Source organism: Bombus fervidus, chromosome 15 (assembly GCF_041682495.2).
Source record: "Bombus fervidus isolate BK054 chromosome 15, iyBomFerv1, whole genome shotgun sequence".
In the NCBI taxonomy this organism is placed as follows: domain Eukaryota; kingdom Metazoa; phylum Arthropoda; class Insecta; order Hymenoptera; family Apidae; genus Bombus; species Bombus fervidus.
The window spans coordinates 1367316-1382703 of record NC_091531.1 but is presented as its reverse complement, the minus strand read 5'-3'; the positions used below and the strand labels follow the sequence as shown (position 1 = coordinate 1382703).

The 15388-nt window shown below is 35.5% G+C and overlaps 2 protein-coding genes and 1 long non-coding RNA gene across 5 annotated transcripts in view; 1 reads left to right on the top strand and 2 right to left on the bottom strand.

Moving 5' to 3' along the window:
- The window catches only part of LOC139995177 (uncharacterized), a 189670-nt gene that overhangs the window by 37175 nt on the left and 137107 nt on the right, over nucleotides 1–15388 (top strand). The window lies entirely within an intron of this gene.
- On the bottom strand, nucleotides 1995–6865 carry LOC139994730 (pre-mRNA-splicing factor ATP-dependent RNA helicase PRP16-like). Of its 2 annotated transcripts, none has more exons than XM_072017640.1 (2): nucleotides 3322–6865; nucleotides 1995–2107 (listed from the first exon to the last, which is right to left on the bottom strand). In XM_072017640.1, exons 1-2 carry the CDS (start codon nucleotides 6696–6698, stop codon nucleotides 2026–2028), a joined length of 3459 nt encoding a protein of 1152 aa, XP_071873741.1. In that variant the 5' UTR covers nucleotides 6699–6865; the 3' UTR covers nucleotides 1995–2025. The 2 variants fall into 2 exon arrangements, with proteins under 2 accessions (XP_071873741.1, XP_071873742.1); XM_072017641.1 differs by lacking the exon at nucleotides 1995–2107 and adding an exon at nucleotides 3061–3171.
- Nucleotides 8889–13753, bottom strand: LOC139994721 (pre-mRNA-splicing factor ATP-dependent RNA helicase PRP16-like). Of its 2 annotated transcripts, none has more exons than XM_072017628.1 (2): nucleotides 10210–13753; nucleotides 8889–8995 (listed from the first exon to the last, which is right to left on the bottom strand). In XM_072017628.1, the coding sequence occupies exons 1-2, from the start codon at nucleotides 13584–13586 to the stop codon at nucleotides 8914–8916; spliced, it is 3459 nt and encodes a 1152-aa protein (XP_071873729.1). In that variant the 5' UTR covers nucleotides 13587–13753; the 3' UTR covers nucleotides 8889–8913. The 2 variants fall into 2 exon arrangements, with proteins under 2 accessions (XP_071873729.1, XP_071873731.1); XM_072017630.1 differs by lacking the exon at nucleotides 8889–8995 and adding an exon at nucleotides 9949–10059.

The following is a 15388-nucleotide window of genomic DNA, read 5'->3' as shown; positions in this document are numbered from 1 at the left end:
GAAGTTTTAGACGCCCTCTTGTAAACACGAAGTTTTAGACGCCCTCTTGTAAACACGAAGTTTTAGACGCCCTCTTATAACTGACTAACTAACTAACTAAAACAAAATTAGTTTCATGATCTATGAATGGAACTATAGTAAGAGAAAAAATACACTCAATGACATCCATTAATAAGCAATTCATTAAATTCCTTAGAAATTATTATTACTAGTTATTACATATTCATCTGAATACATTATGAACATCTCATCTATTGTAACTTTTATTCATGTAAATAAAAATTTTACTTGTGAAATGAATTTTCGGCAAGATAATTTTCTATTTTATATATATTTTGTATTTATTTTATATTTATCTATTTTATATTTCAAAACTGTAAATACACTAATATATATTATAAACGGGTGTAGACCTGCAGCTTCTTCTGGCGTGAATATCTTGTGCTATAATAGGGTAAAACCTAGCGCGCCGAATTTAACTGCGCAACAGCGTGGCAACGAACAAAAGTTTATTTAACAATTTATTGATTAAATATCAAAATTATTAATCAGTAATAATTGCGATCGTTTTCAAATTTCGTATTTACTTTCGTTATCGTAGGAAGAAACACTGTCAAGGCATAAATCGATCGCTTTCTAATATTATAAACTCCAATCAAATTAATGTTTATCAGTATTCATTAATGGCAACTTATGTTATTGGATAACAAACAAATCGTAGATTGTCACGTAAAATTCGAGTAGATAAATAGGTTATTCAGTAACCCAAGAAGCTAAAATCGTTGAATCGTAAAATGGCTAGAACCGTCACGCTGAGCACAGAATCTAAGTAAATTTCATTAAAGCGTAAATTTTTGTTAAAAATTAAAAAATTTTTTAAATTAAAAAATTCAATCTATTATAATTCAGTCTTAAATATAAATTATTGTTCACGTTAATTTTTCTCCGTGTGTATTTCTTCATTTAAACGTCGAGTTAGCTTTTTGAATTGTTTGAAGTTAAAATGCGAGTAGAGTGCTGAAGCACTTTATCTGCTGTAACCTCGCCAAGTTCTCCAAAATTTTGGACAATTCACACAATACGTCAATACATAAATGCAACCCTATTTTTCCTAGGCTTTATCCTAGGCGTGGTTTTATTTACTTGTGACTCAACTCGTTGGTAGGACGGTACAGTATAGTCTGTACAGTGCAGTACTATCAGCTATCAACATTTCATGATATCCACTTTCCAATTTTGTTTTTTGTAAATATGTAAGAACCGATAGTATCATAATAGTAGTTAAAAGTAATTAAAGAAAGTACTGCTTGAAAGTGATGCTGAAAAAGTATAGGATGGTACTAAAACATATGTGAATTATCAAAAGATATGTTACAAATTTGAAAAATACATTTTACATGTTATTTATTTGAAATCAGTACTTTAACATATTTCGATTAACGTTAGCAAATATACGAAATAATAATGATAGAATCATCAGCATGGAATTCGAAAAAGGACGAGACCATATACAAAGCTGCAGGTTCTACACATTTACGAAAATATGGACAGTTTTTTGAGAATTTAGCTAAGCAAACATGGAAAAAAGATTCTACATTGGAATATTTTATGGAAGGTCCTCTTCGGCTAGTATACAAACCTGTTGAGAATATCAGCTTGATAAATTTACTAGAAATGGAAAATAAATATTTATCAAAGCTACTTGCTGTAGTTGCTGGTACCTGCAGAGAAATTGGGCTTCTTGTAATGATCTATACTCAAAAAATGCCTCTGTACAAAAGCTTTTATTGTATTTTTTTTAATTTTACATCGTTCCTACATATTGTAAAACAACAAATTTTACATTATTCCTACATATCATATATAAAACAAATTTTACATTATTACAACATATTGTATTGGTTTGGCAATTAAACGATTACAGATTTTGTCATTACCACCGAATGATGGTGGTATTCGCAATCACTTAGTTGCCAACCCAATAAAACAAATTTTATATTTACATTTCATTGAAAATCTGGACACTTATAACCCCAATCGACTTGGAGTTTTACGATAAGGAGCAGGTGTACCCGGTTCTCTGATACCTGGCGTCAATATTTCCTTCCTGTAAACAATATAAAATAATATCGTAAAAATTAATGGTACGAAATATCAGATAAATATTATAAAAAACTTATATTAAGCTTTCTACGGTAATTCAAATACTTTCATGAGATACTGTATGTATTATAAATTTGAAACACAAGAAACTTACTTCCTGATAGAAGCTTGTTCACGTTCAAGTTGTTCTTGCGCCCTAGCTTTCATTTCTTCATCCGCTTCTTTCATCTGCCCTTCCATTTCATGTAAATGTTGCATGGCTTGTCGTCTTTTTGCTCGTCCGCTTCGTCCAGTTTCCTTTACGCTAAAAAACGTAGGACCCAATTCGACTAGCCAGTGGCCATCAACGGCAGTCACACATTGCATGTGCTACTTGTCAGTCATCACAAGTTCGTGATGCACCACGCAGTCTTATATTTACATTTCATTGAAATCATTCATACATTTCATTGAAAATCTGGACACTTATAACCCCAATCTACGTGGAGTTTTACGATATGGAGCAGGTGTACCCGGTTCTCTGATACCTGGCGTCAATATTTCCTTCCTGTAAACAATATAAAATAATATCGTTAAAATTAATGGTACGAAATATCAGATAAATATTATAAAAAACTTATATTAAGCTTTCTACGGTAATTCAAATACTTTCATGAGATACTGTATGTATTATAAATTTGAAACACAAGAAACTTACTTCCTGCTAGAAGCTTGTTCACGTTCAAGTTGTTCTTGCGCCCTAGCTTTCATTTCTTCATCCGCTTCTTTCATCTGCCCTTCCATTTCATGTAAATGTTGCATGGCTTGTCGTCTTTTTGCTCGTCCGCTTCGTCCAGTTTCCTTTACGCTAAAAAACGTAGGATCCAATTCGGCTAGCCAGTGGCCGTCAACGGCAGTCACACATTGCATGTGCTCCTTGCCAGTCATCACAAGCTCGTGATGCATCACGCAGTCTTATATTTACATTTCATCGAAAATCTGAACAATTACAACCCCAATCTATTTGGCGTTTTACGATAAGGAGCAGGTGTACCCGGTTCTCTGATACCTGGCGTCAATATTTCCTTCCTGTAAACAATATAAAATAATATCGTAAAAATTAATGGTACGAAATATCAGATAAATATTATAAAAAACTTATATTAAGCTTTCTACGGTAATTCAAATACTTTCATGAGATACTGTATGTATTATAAATTTGAAACACAAGAAACTTACTTCCTGATAGAAGCTTGTTCACGTTCAAGTTGTTCTTGCGCCCTAGCTTTCATTTCTTCATCCGCTTCTTTCATCTGCCCTTCCATTTCATGTAAATGTTGCATGGCTTGTCGTCTTTTTGCTCGTCCGCTTCGTCCAGTTTCCTTTACGCTAAAAAACATAGGACCCAATTCGGCTAGCCAGTGGCCATCAACGGCAGTCACACATTGCATGTACTCCTTGCCAGTCATCACAAGTTCGTGATACACCACGTAGTCTGGCGTGAACCCCATACCGAACAAAGCTGACGTCGGATGAAGATGGCATGGCATTCCAGTACGACAATTCACGTATTCGCCAATACCTTTCAAACGAGCTGCTTGGTGAAAGTATGCCGAACAAATACATTTCCGTACAATGTCCCAGTCCGTGCCACAGCTTACAACTTCCATCTTTTGTTGTTTCAGAATTTCTTCCAGCTGTTGTCGAACTTCTCTTACTTTCCGCATAGCTTTCGCGTGAATAAAGTGTGCGTTACACCAAGAGCTGGAATAACCATTCGTCTTCCACTGATTGTACACATTTAAATATGTTAGGTGGTCAGACTCTGGTACTTGAAACTTCTCTCGAGCTGAATCAGAATCTTCTTCGCGACCTTTGGGTCGGTAGAATATCGAAGGCACTGACAGCATAGAAACTATGATAAGTATATCTGCAGTGCAACCGAGTTGAGAAGCAACAATAAGCATCTGACATTGTGGCGGGTCTAAAGGGAATTCTGCCATTTGTCGTCCCAAAGGCGTTAAACGTCCTGTATGATCTAATGCACCTAAAATCCACAACTGATACATAGAATTTAATATATTATCTTGTGGTGGAGGATCCATAAAATGAAAACTCAATAAATCTTGAACACCCAAAGACTTCAGTAACAATACAGTATTTGCCAGATTGGTTCGCTGTATTTCTGGAACTCCAGTTAATAGTAGTTCGTCTAAATATTGTCTTCGCGTGTATAATCTGTAGCAGGTACCAGGACCAGTACGTCCTGCTCTTCCTGCTCTTTGATCAGCATTTGCTCTGGACACTGGATATACTTGTAAGGCATCCATACCAATTCGTGGGTTATAAACTTTCAACTTGCAATAGCCCGAGTCCACGACGAATACAATTCCGTCGACAGTCAATGAAGTTTCGGCTATATTTGTTGCTACAACGCATTTTCGTAAACCTCCCTCTGAACGTTGAAAAATTTTAGCTTGTAAATCCGAGGGCAGTTGCGAGTAAATAGGTAAAATGGAAAGTGGAGGAGCAGATTCGATCTCTGCTAAACGTTCTTTCAAAGCCTCGCAAGTAACTTCAATGTCTTCCTGACCGGGCATAAAGACCAATACATCGCCTGAACGAGGTTGCAAATGAATTTGTAATACTTGTTTCACCGCAGCATCAACATAGTCTTCTATTGGATTCTTGGAGTGTAATACTTCAACTGGAAATGTGCGACCTGGGATTTGGAATGTTGCAGCATTTCCAAAAAATGCTGAAAATTTGCTAGAGTCCATTGTAGCGGATGTTACGATCAATTTCAGATCATGTCGTCTGGCTACAACCTCTCTCAACAAACCAAATAAGACGTCAGTAGATAAAGATCTTTCATGAGCTTCATCCATGATAATTACACTATATCGATCCAAATCTCCTTCCCTTAAGCTTTCTCTTAATAAAATACCATCAGTCATATATTTAATGACGGTATCTTTTGAAGTGCAATCCTCAAAACGAATAGCATAACCAACTTTGTCTCCTAAAGCAGTAGCCATTTCATCAGAAACTCTTTTTGCCACAGACATAGCTGCTACTCTTCTTGGTTGTGTACATCCAATTATACCGTACCGACTATAACCGTCTTCATGAAGATATTGAGTCAATTGTGTTGTTTTTCCACTGCCAGTTTCTCCAACAATAACTACTACACTGTTTTCTCTAATTACATTTAACAGTTCTTGCCGTACAGCAAATACTGGAAGACTCCTCCTCTGGTGTTGAATGGACCTGTATTTAGCTTCTCCGGTAACTTCATCTCGTATATGACGCGCATATTTTTGTCCAGCTTTGAAGTCAGTTTCTTGACCTGGATCTTCCTTATCATCTTTGTGTCTATCACGTACACCCATGATATTACCAATATGAGTTCCAGCTAGTTCCCAATGTTTTTTTTGCGCCCTTTTCCGCTCTTTTTGTTCACGATATGCTCGTACCAAGGCCGACCCTTTTCTTGCTACAAGTGCCATATCAGAAGTAGGATCACGTACAGGTACAACAGGCTCTGGTTGTTTAGTGAATACAATTCGACCATCCAGAAATGGTGGAACAACATTATGGACTAAGAGATGTACTCTGGTTTCTCCTTCATCATCAGGATCATCATCATGATCTAAAGAACATATGACACCAGATGTTAACATTCTGTTACGTTCCCACAATTCGTTATCTTTATTTATCTGTCGCTGTTGTGCGGAAAGACGCTTCTGTCTTTTTGCTTCCAATTCCATTTCCTTTTTACGGGTGTATTCTTCAGAAACGTCAGCAAACGCATGATTTTCTCCATCATCCAAGGCATACCATTCTCTATCCAGTCTTTGTTGCTCTTCTTCCCACAAGTCCCACAGGTCTTTTTCTTCCCCAAATATGCTAGGTGTAGCACCACTAGCTTTTCGATCTTTATTCCAAGGGTTATATTTATACGAAGGCGTAAATTCACTTCTAACACTGTCTCTACCATCTTTAATATTGTATAGGTTGGGTGTTGGATGATCCCAACTGGATTTTCTTGGTTCTTCATCTTCGTCATCATCCCAATTACTTTTAGATGTTGAATCCTTTGTTTTAAATATTGGAGTTTGAGGTTCATCTTTAAACCTTAAGGGTGTTTGTCTACTACTATCTCTAACACTGTCTCTGCTTCTGCTTCTTTCTCTATCCCAATCCCTGTATCGATCCCTATTCCTATCCCTATCTCTATTCCGATCCTTGTCCTTATAATTGTGTCTATGATTTTTGTCCTGTGCACTCAATCTTTGATGCTTTAATCGTGATTCTAATCTTCGTTGTGCCTCAGTATTCACCCCACCAGTATGAGTTGGAGTTTCTTCGGCATAAGATCTGTATTTTCTTTCCTTAATCTCTGATTTTGGTGAACTAGATTCAGATTTCAATGAGTTAACTTCCTGTGCATTTTCTTGCCTTTTTCGTTTTGCAAGTTTGTCAAGACCCAAGACAGATACCTGAGGCTTTTTAAATGTATGATCAGAGGGTTTCTTCCGAATAATCAAACCTCCTGCTTGATTTTTCTCAGTCCCTTCTAACCTATACAAACTCGACTCATTTAATGTATCCATCTTTTTACACTGAGTAATATTCGTTACTCAAATTTTATACGTTTAATAGCGCACAAAGTAGTTATTTTTTAGCAAATATGTGCAATACAACACTATAGTATAAAATTACGTTTCAGACACTACGTTTTAGAGACTATCCTTTAGACACCACCTTACATACGCTACGTTCTAGATGCCATCTTGTAAACACGAAGTTTTAGACGCCCTCTTGTAAACACGAAGTTTTAGACGCCCTCTTGTAAACACGAAGTTTTAGACGCCCTCTTATAACTGACTAACTAACTAACTAAAACAAAATTAGTTTCATGATCTATGAATGGAACTATAGTAAGAGAAAAAATACACTCAATGACATCCATTAATAAGCAATTCATTAAATTCCTTAGAAATTATTATTACTAGTTATTACATATTCATCTGAATACATTATGAACATCTCATCTATTGTAACTTTTATTCATGTAAATAAAAATTTTACTTGTGAAATGAATTTTCGGCAAGATAATTTTCTATTTTATATATATTTTGTATTTATTTTATATTTATCTATTTTATATTTCAAAACTGTAAATACACTAATATATATTATAAACGGGTGTAGACCTGCAGCTTCTTCTGGCGTGAATATCTTGTGCTATAATAGGGTAAAACCTAGCGCGCCGAATTTAACTGCGCAACAGCGTGGCAACGAACAAAAGTTTATTTAACAATTTATTGATTAAATATCAAAATTATTAATCAGTAATAATTGCGATCGTTTTCAAATTTCGTATTTACTTTCGTTATCGTAGGAAGAAACACTGTCAAGGCATAAATCGATCGCTTTCTAATATTATAAACTCCAATCAAATTAATGTTTATCAGTATTCATTAATGGCAACTTATGTTATTGGATAACAAACAAATCGTAGATTGTCACGTAAAATTCGAGTAGATAAATAGGTTATTCAGTAACCCAAGAAGCTAAAATCGTTGAATCGTAAAATGGCTAGAACCGTCACGCTGAGCACAGAATCTAAGTAAATTTCATTAAAGCGTAAATTTTTGTTAAAAATTAAAAAATTTTTTAAATTAAAAAATTCAATCTATTATAATTCAGTCTTAAATATAAATTATTGTTCACGTTAATTTTTCTCCGTGTGTATTTCTTCATTTAAACGTCGAGTTAGCTTTTTGAATTGTTTGAAGTTAAAATGCGAGTAGAGTGCTGAAGCACTTTATCTGCTGTAACCTCGCCAAGTTCTCCAAAATTTTGGACAATTCACACAATACGTCAATACATAAATGCAACCCTATTTTTCCTAGGCTTTATCCTAGGCGTGGTTTTATTTACTTGTGACTCAACTCGTTGGTAGGACGGTACAGTATAGTCTGTACAGTGCAGTACTATCAGCTATCAACATTTCATGATATCCACTTTCCAATTTTGTTTTTTGTAAATATGTAAGAACCGATAGTATCATAATAGTAGTTAAAAGTAATTAAAGAAAGTACTGCTTGAAAGTGATGCTGAAAAAGTATAGGATGGTACTAAAACATATGTGAATTATCAAAAGATATGTTACAAATTTGAAAAATACATTTTACATGTTATTTATTTGAAATCAGTACTTTAACATATTTCGATTAACGTTAGCAAATATACGAAATAATAATGATAGAATCATCAGCATGGAATTCGAAAAAGGACGAGACCATATACAAAGCTGCAGGTTCTACACATTTACGAAAATATGGACAGTTTTTTGAGAATTTAGCTAAGCAAACATGGAAAAAAGATTCTACATTGGAATATTTTATGGAAGGTCCTCTTCGGCTAGTATACAAACCTGTTGAGAATATCAGCTTGATAAATTTACTAGAAATGGAAAATAAATATTTATCAAAGCTACTTGCTGTAGTTGCTGGTACCTGCAGAGAAATTGGGCTTCTTGTAATGATCTATACTCAAAAAATGCCTCTGTACAAAAGCTTTTATTGTATTTTTTTTAATTTTACATCGTTCCTACATATTGTAAAACAACAAATTTTACATTATTCCTACATATCATATATAAAACAAATTTTACATTATTACAACATATTGTATTGGTTTGGCAATTAAACGATTACAGATTTTGTCATTACCACCGAATGATGGTGGTATTCGCAATCACTTAGTTGCCAACCCAATAAAACAAATTTTATATTTACATTTCATTGAAAATCTGGACACTTATAACCCCAATCGACTTGGAGTTTTACGATAAGGAGCAGGTGTACCCGGTTCTCTGATACCTGGCGTCAATATTTCCTTCCTGTAAACAATATAAAATAATATCGTAAAAATTAATGGTACGAAATATCAGATAAATATTATAAAAAACTTATATTAAGCTTTCTACGGTAATTCAAATACTTTCATGAGATACTGTATGTATTATAAATTTGAAACACAAGAAACTTACTTCCTGATAGAAGCTTGTTCACGTTCAAGTTGTTCTTGCGCCCTAGCTTTCATTTCTTCATCCGCTTCTTTCATCTGCCCTTCCATTTCATGTAAATGTTGCATGGCTTGTCGTCTTTTTGCTCGTCCGCTTCGTCCAGTTTCCTTTACGCTAAAAAACGTAGGACCCAATTCGACTAGCCAGTGGCCATCAACGGCAGTCACACATTGCATGTGCTACTTGTCAGTCATCACAAGTTCGTGATGCACCACGCAGTCTTATATTTACATTTCATTGAAATCATTCATACATTTCATTGAAAATCTGGACACTTATAACCCCAATCTACGTGGAGTTTTACGATATGGAGCAGGTGTACCCGGTTCTCTGATACCTGGCGTCAATATTTCCTTCCTGTAAACAATATAAAATAATATCGTTAAAATTAATGGTACGAAATATCAGATAAATATTATAAAAAACTTATATTAAGCTTTCTACGGTAATTCAAATACTTTCATGAGATACTGTATGTATTATAAATTTGAAACACAAGAAACTTACTTCCTGCTAGAAGCTTGTTCACGTTCAAGTTGTTCTTGCGCCCTAGCTTTCATTTCTTCATCCGCTTCTTTCATCTGCCCTTCCATTTCATGTAAATGTTGCATGGCTTGTCGTCTTTTTGCTCGTCCGCTTCGTCCAGTTTCCTTTACGCTAAAAAACGTAGGATCCAATTCGGCTAGCCAGTGGCCGTCAACGGCAGTCACACATTGCATGTGCTCCTTGCCAGTCATCACAAGCTCGTGATGCATCACGCAGTCTTATATTTACATTTCATCGAAAATCTGAACAATTACAACCCCAATCTATTTGGCGTTTTACGATAAGGAGCAGGTGTACCCGGTTCTCTGATACCTGGCGTCAATATTTCCTTCCTGTAAACAATATAAAATAATATCGTAAAAATTAATGGTACGAAATATCAGATAAATATTATAAAAAACTTATATTAAGCTTTCTACGGTAATTCAAATACTTTCATGAGATACTGTATGTATTATAAATTTGAAACACAAGAAACTTACTTCCTGATAGAAGCTTGTTCACGTTCAAGTTGTTCTTGCGCCCTAGCTTTCATTTCTTCATCCGCTTCTTTCATCTGCCCTTCCATTTCATGTAAATGTTGCATGGCTTGTCGTCTTTTTGCTCGTCCGCTTCGTCCAGTTTCCTTTACGCTAAAAAACATAGGACCCAATTCGGCTAGCCAGTGGCCATCAACGGCAGTCACACATTGCATGTACTCCTTGCCAGTCATCACAAGTTCGTGATACACCACGTAGTCTGGCGTGAACCCCATACCGAACAAAGCTGACGTCGGATGAAGATGGCATGGCATTCCAGTACGACAATTCACGTATTCGCCAATACCTTTCAAACGAGCTGCTTGGTGAAAGTATGCCGAACAAATACATTTCCGTACAATGTCCCAGTCCGTGCCACAGCTTACAACTTCCATCTTTTGTTGTTTCAGAATTTCTTCCAGCTGTTGTCGAACTTCTCTTACTTTCCGCATAGCTTTCGCGTGAATAAAGTGTGCGTTACACCAAGAGCTGGAATAACCATTCGTCTTCCACTGATTGTACACATTTAAATATGTTAGGTGGTCAGACTCTGGTACTTGAAACTTCTCTCGAGCTGAATCAGAATCTTCTTCGCGACCTTTGGGTCGGTAGAATATCGAAGGCACTGACAGCATAGAAACTATGATAAGTATATCTGCAGTGCAACCGAGTTGAGAAGCAACAATAAGCATCTGACATTGTGGCGGGTCTAAAGGGAATTCTGCCATTTGTCGTCCCAAAGGCGTTAAACGTCCTGTATGATCTAATGCACCTAAAATCCACAACTGATACATAGAATTTAATATATTATCTTGTGGTGGAGGATCCATAAAATGAAAACTCAATAAATCTTGAACACCCAAAGACTTCAGTAACAATACAGTATTTGCCAGATTGGTTCGCTGTATTTCTGGAACTCCAGTTAATAGTAGTTCGTCTAAATATTGTCTTCGCGTGTATAATCTGTAGCAGGTACCAGGACCAGTACGTCCTGCTCTTCCTGCTCTTTGATCAGCATTTGCTCTGGACACTGGATATACTTGTAAGGCATCCATACCAATTCGTGGGTTATAAACTTTCAACTTGCAATAGCCCGAGTCCACGACGAATACAATTCCGTCGACAGTCAATGAAGTTTCGGCTATATTTGTTGCTACAACGCATTTTCGTAAACCTCCCTCTGAACGTTGAAAAATTTTAGCTTGTAAATCCGAGGGCAGTTGCGAGTAAATAGGTAAAATGGAAAGTGGAGGAGCAGATTCGATCTCTGCTAAACGTTCTTTCAAAGCCTCGCAAGTAACTTCAATGTCTTCCTGACCGGGCATAAAGACCAATACATCGCCTGAACGAGGTTGCAAATGAATTTGTAATACTTGTTTCACCGCAGCATCAACATAGTCTTCTATTGGATTCTTGGAGTGTAATACTTCAACTGGAAATGTGCGACCTGGGATTTGGAATGTTGCAGCATTTCCAAAAAATGCTGAAAATTTGCTAGAGTCCATTGTAGCGGATGTTACGATCAATTTCAGATCATGTCGTCTGGCTACAACCTCTCTCAACAAACCAAATAAGACGTCAGTAGATAAAGATCTTTCATGAGCTTCATCCATGATAATTACACTATATCGATCCAAATCTCCTTCCCTTAAGCTTTCTCTTAATAAAATACCATCAGTCATATATTTAATGACGGTATCTTTTGAAGTGCAATCCTCAAAACGAATAGCATAACCAACTTTGTCTCCTAAAGCAGTAGCCATTTCATCAGAAACTCTTTTTGCCACAGACATAGCTGCTACTCTTCTTGGTTGTGTACATCCAATTATACCGTACCGACTATAACCGTCTTCATGAAGATATTGAGTCAATTGTGTTGTTTTTCCACTGCCAGTTTCTCCAACAATAACTACTACACTGTTTTCTCTAATTACATTTAACAGTTCTTGTCGTACAGCAAATACTGGAAGACTCCTCCTCTGGTGTTGAATGGACCTGTATTTAGCTTCTCCGGTAACTTCATCTCGTATATGACGCGCATATTTTTGTCCAGCTTTGAAGTCAGTTTCTTGACCTGGATCTTCCTTATCATCTTTGTGTCTATCACGTACACCCATGATATTACCAATATGAGTTCCAGCTAGTTCCCAATGTTTTTTTTGCGCCCTTTTCCGCTCTTTTTGTTCACGATATGCTCGTACCAAGGCCGACCCTTTTCTTGCTACAAGTGCCATATCAGAAGTAGGATCACGTACAGGTACAACAGGCTCTGGTTGTTTAGTGAATACAATTCGACCATCCAGAAATGGTGGAACAACATTATGGACTAAGAGATGTACTCTGGTTTCTCCTTCATCATCAGGATCATCATCATGATCTAAAGAACATATGACACCAGATGTTAACATTCTGTTACGTTCCCACAATTCGTTATCTTTATTTATCTGTCGCTGTTGTGCGGAAAGACGCTTCTGTCTTTTTGCTTCCAATTCCATTTCCTTTTTACGGGTGTATTCTTCAGAAACGTCAGCAAACGCATGATTTTCTCCATCATCCAAGGCATACCATTCTCTATCCAGTCTTTGTTGCTCTTCTTCCCACAAGTCCCACAGGTCTTTTTCTTCCCCAAATATGCTAGGTGTAGCACCACTAGCTTTTCGATCTTTATTCCAAGGGTTATATTTATACGAAGGCGTAAATTCACTTCTAACACTGTCTCTACCATCTTTAATATTGTATAGGTTGGGTGTTGGATGATCCCAACTGGATTTTCTTGGTTCTTCATCTTCGTCATCATCCCAATTACTTTTAGATGTTGAATCCTTTGTTTTAAATATTGGAGTTTGAGGTTCATCTTTAAACCTTAAGGGTGTTTGTCTACTACTATCTCTAACACTGTCTCTGCTTCTGCTTCTTTCTCTATCCCAATCCCTGTATCGATCCCTATTCCTATCCCTATCTCTATTCCGATCCTTGTCCTTATAATTGTGTCTATGATTTTTGTCCTGTGCACTCAATCTTTGATGCTTTAATCGTGATTCTAATCTTCGTTGTGCCTCAGTATTCACCCCACCAGTATGAGTTGGAGTTTCTTCGGCATAAGATCTGTATTTTCTTTCCTTAATCTCTGATTTTGGTGAACTAGATTCAGATTTCAATGAGTTAACTTCCTGTGCATTTTCTTGCCTTTTTCGTTTTGCAAGTTTGTCAAGACCCAAGACAGATACCTGAGGCTTTTTAAATGTATGATCAGAGGGTTTCTTCCGAATAATCAAACCTCCTGCTTGATTTTTCTCAGTCCCTTCTAACCTATACAAACTCGACTCATTTAATGTATCCATCTTTTTACACTGAGTAATATTCGTTACTCAAATTTTATACGTTTAATAGCGCACAAAGTAGTTATTTTTTAGCAAATATGTGCAATACAACACTATAGTATAAAATTACGTTTCAGACACTACGTTTTAGAGACTATCCTTTAGACACCACCTTACATACGCTACGTTCTAGATGCCATCTTGTAAACACGAAGTTTTAGACGCCCTCTTGTAAACACGAAGTTTTAGACGCCCTCTTGTAAACACGAAGTTTTAGACGCCCTCTTATAACTGACTAACTAACTAACTAAAACAAAATTAGTTTCATGATCTATGAATGGAACTATAGTAAGAGAAAAAATACACTCAATGACATCCATTAATAAGCAATTCATTAAATTCCTTAGAAATTATTATTACTAGTTATTACATATTCATCTGAATACATTATGAACATCTCATCTATTGTAACTTTTATTCATGTAAATAAAAATTTTACTTGTGAAATGAATTTTCGGCAAGATAATTTTCTATTTTATATATATTTTGTATTTATTTTATATTTATCTATTTTATATTTCAAAACTGTAAATACACTAATATATATTATAAACGGGTGTAGACCTGCAGCTTCTTCTGGCGTGAATATCTTGTGCTATAATAGGGTAAAACCTAGCGCGCCGAATTTAACTGCGCAACAGCGTGGCAACGAACAAAAGTTTATTTAACAATTTATTGATTAAATATCAAAATTATTAATCAGTAATAATTGCGATCGTTTTCAAATTTCGTATTTACTTTCGTTATCGTAGGAAGAAACACTGTCAAGGCATAAATCGATCGCTTTCTAATATTATAAACTCCAATCAAATTAATGTTTATCAGTATTCATTAATGGCAACTTATGTTATTGGATAACAAACAAATCGTAGATTGTCACGTAAAATTCGAGTAGATAAATAGGTTATTCAGTAACCCAAGAAGCTAAAATCGTTGAATCGTAAAATGGCTAGAACCGTCACGCTGAGCACAGAATCTAAGTAAATTTCATTAAAGCGTAAATTTTTGTTAAAAATTAAAAAATTTTTTAAATTAAAAAATTCAATCTATTATAATTCAGTCTTAAATATAAATTATTGTTCACGTTAATTTTTCTCCGTGTGTATTTCTTCATTTAAACGTCGAGTTAGCTTTTTGAATTGTTTGAAGTTAAAATGCGAGTAGAGTGCTGAAGCACTTTATCTGCTGTAACCTCGCCAAGTTCTCCAAAATTTTGGACAATTCACACAATACGTCAATACATAAATGCAACCCTATTTTTCCTAGGCTTTATCCTAGGCGTGGTTTTATTTACTTGTGACTCAACTCGTTGGTAGGACGGTACAGTATAGTCTGTACAGTGCAGTACTATCAGCTATCAACATTTCATGATATCCACTTTCCAATTTTGTTTTTTGTAAATATGTAAGAACCGATAGTATCATAATAGTAGTTAAAAGTAATTAAAGAAAGTACTGCTTGAAAGTGATGCTGAAAAAGTATAGGATGGTACTAAAACATATGTGAATTATCAAAAGATATGTTACAAATTTGAAAAATACATTTTACATGTTATTTATTTGAAATCAGTACTTTAACATATTTCGATTAACGTTAGCAAATATACGAAATAATAATGATAGAATCATCAGCATGGAATTCGAAAAAGGACGAGACCATATACAAAGCTGCAGGTTCTACACATTTACGAAAATATGGACAGTTTTTTGAGAATTTAGCTAAGCAAACATGGAAAAAAGATTCTACATTGGAATATTTTATGG